This window comes from Mesitornis unicolor, unplaced genomic scaffold, assembly GCF_000695765.1.
Source record: "Mesitornis unicolor isolate BGI_N332 unplaced genomic scaffold, ASM69576v1 scaffold6287, whole genome shotgun sequence".
NCBI lineage: Eukaryota > Metazoa > Chordata > Aves > Mesitornithiformes > Mesitornithidae > Mesitornis > Mesitornis unicolor.
Window position 1 is genome coordinate 1 of NW_010195613.1, and position 1,309 is coordinate 1,309.

General features: G+C 60.4%; 1 protein-coding gene across 1 annotated transcript in view; it reads right to left on the bottom strand.

Annotated features, from left to right (window-relative positions):
* Positions 1-842: 842 nt before the first annotated feature.
* Positions 843-1,309, bottom strand: part of ZNF687 (zinc finger protein 687) — a gene marked incomplete at its 3' end in the record, with an annotated part of 2,321 nt that continues 1,854 nt past the window's right edge. The window contains exon 2 of the mRNA XM_010188175.1: positions 843-1,300. Within this exon, the coding sequence (XP_010186477.1) occupies positions 843-1,300 (458 nt within the window). The remainder of the gene's footprint in view (positions 1,301-1,309) is intronic.

Sequence of the window (1,309 nt, forward strand, 5' to 3'; positions counted from 1 at the left end):
GTTACGTTCAGAGGCAGCCGGTGCCCACAGGGCGATGAGGACGATGTCCCCAGCTCTCCTGTCCCCAATCTCCTCCTCCTGCCACAGACATCCCCCAGTGTCCCAAACCCTCCATATCAAGGCCAAAGGAGAGGGGGTGAGGGTGACAAATGCCTCCCTGTTACAAGAAAGCTCCTCAGGACAACCCTGCCAAGCCCGAGCATCTCCCATGACCTGCGAGCAGGGAGCAGCTCTCCTGTGGGGCTGCAACGTCTGTGCTTGAGCAGCGTCCAGGAGCAGCTCTGGAGTAAACAGGGTTACCAGGAAACGGCCAATTCCCTCTGCGCAAAGGAAGCTGAGGGGCCGACCACCTCTGCACAAGGGGAAGGTGAGGACGGGGTCCTCTGCGGGTCCGTGGTCCCTCCATGCCTTTTTAACACCCCAGGTGTTCGCTGGACACCGCCTGCCCGAACAAACCTGCATTGGGAGCTGCAGGAAGTGCCAGGATCTCAAAGTTGGCTCTTGAAGAGGGGGAAAAATTAAATATAAACCAACCCATACACGCCCTGGTTTGTCCAGGCTTCGTTTGTGCTTCAGCCGCGAAAGAGGAAGCAGTGCCCAGCAGCTCTGTGGGGACAGCGATGTCCCACAGCGGGTACCGATGCTCAGGGCCCGGCTCTCCCCTCCCTCCTGCACCCATGGGGCAGCTTCATTGCCTCACGGGCACAAAAACCAACACCCAACCCATGCGTTTTCCTCCCTGCATGAGTTTAAACGGGGAAGAACGGGGCAGGGGCTGCCCAGGTTGCGTTTGCAGAGGCCTCTGCTCCCGTTTGCTGCCCTGCCACCACCACCTCCCTGACCTCCCACCACCACCTCCCTGGCTACCGTGCTGCTGGTGGTCCCCGCAGTCACCGCCTGCTGGAAATGCGCGGCCAGCCCGGCTTTGTCCTTGCATTGCTCCTTGCACTCCAGGCACCTGAAGCAGCTGTAGTTGCTTTGCTCCGAGCTGTTGCTCAGGGGCAGGATGGGGAGGTCCTGAGCCCCGTTGGCTGTGACCAAGGCATCCTGAGCCACGCCGGTCACTTTACCAGCAGGAAAGGAAGTGACTGAAACCAAGGGGGTGATGTCGGGCTGCCCAATCATTTGGTCCAAGGCGATGGGCCTCATGACCAGATGGGAGCACTGCATCACCAAGCCCTTGTCCTTGTGCTCCCGCGCGTGCAGGAGGAGGCTGCACTTGTTGAAGAAGACCAGGCGCTTGGTGCAGTGGTTGCAGGTCACCTCGATGCGCATGCTGCGCCGGTCGTAGTGGCGAGCCCCACACCTT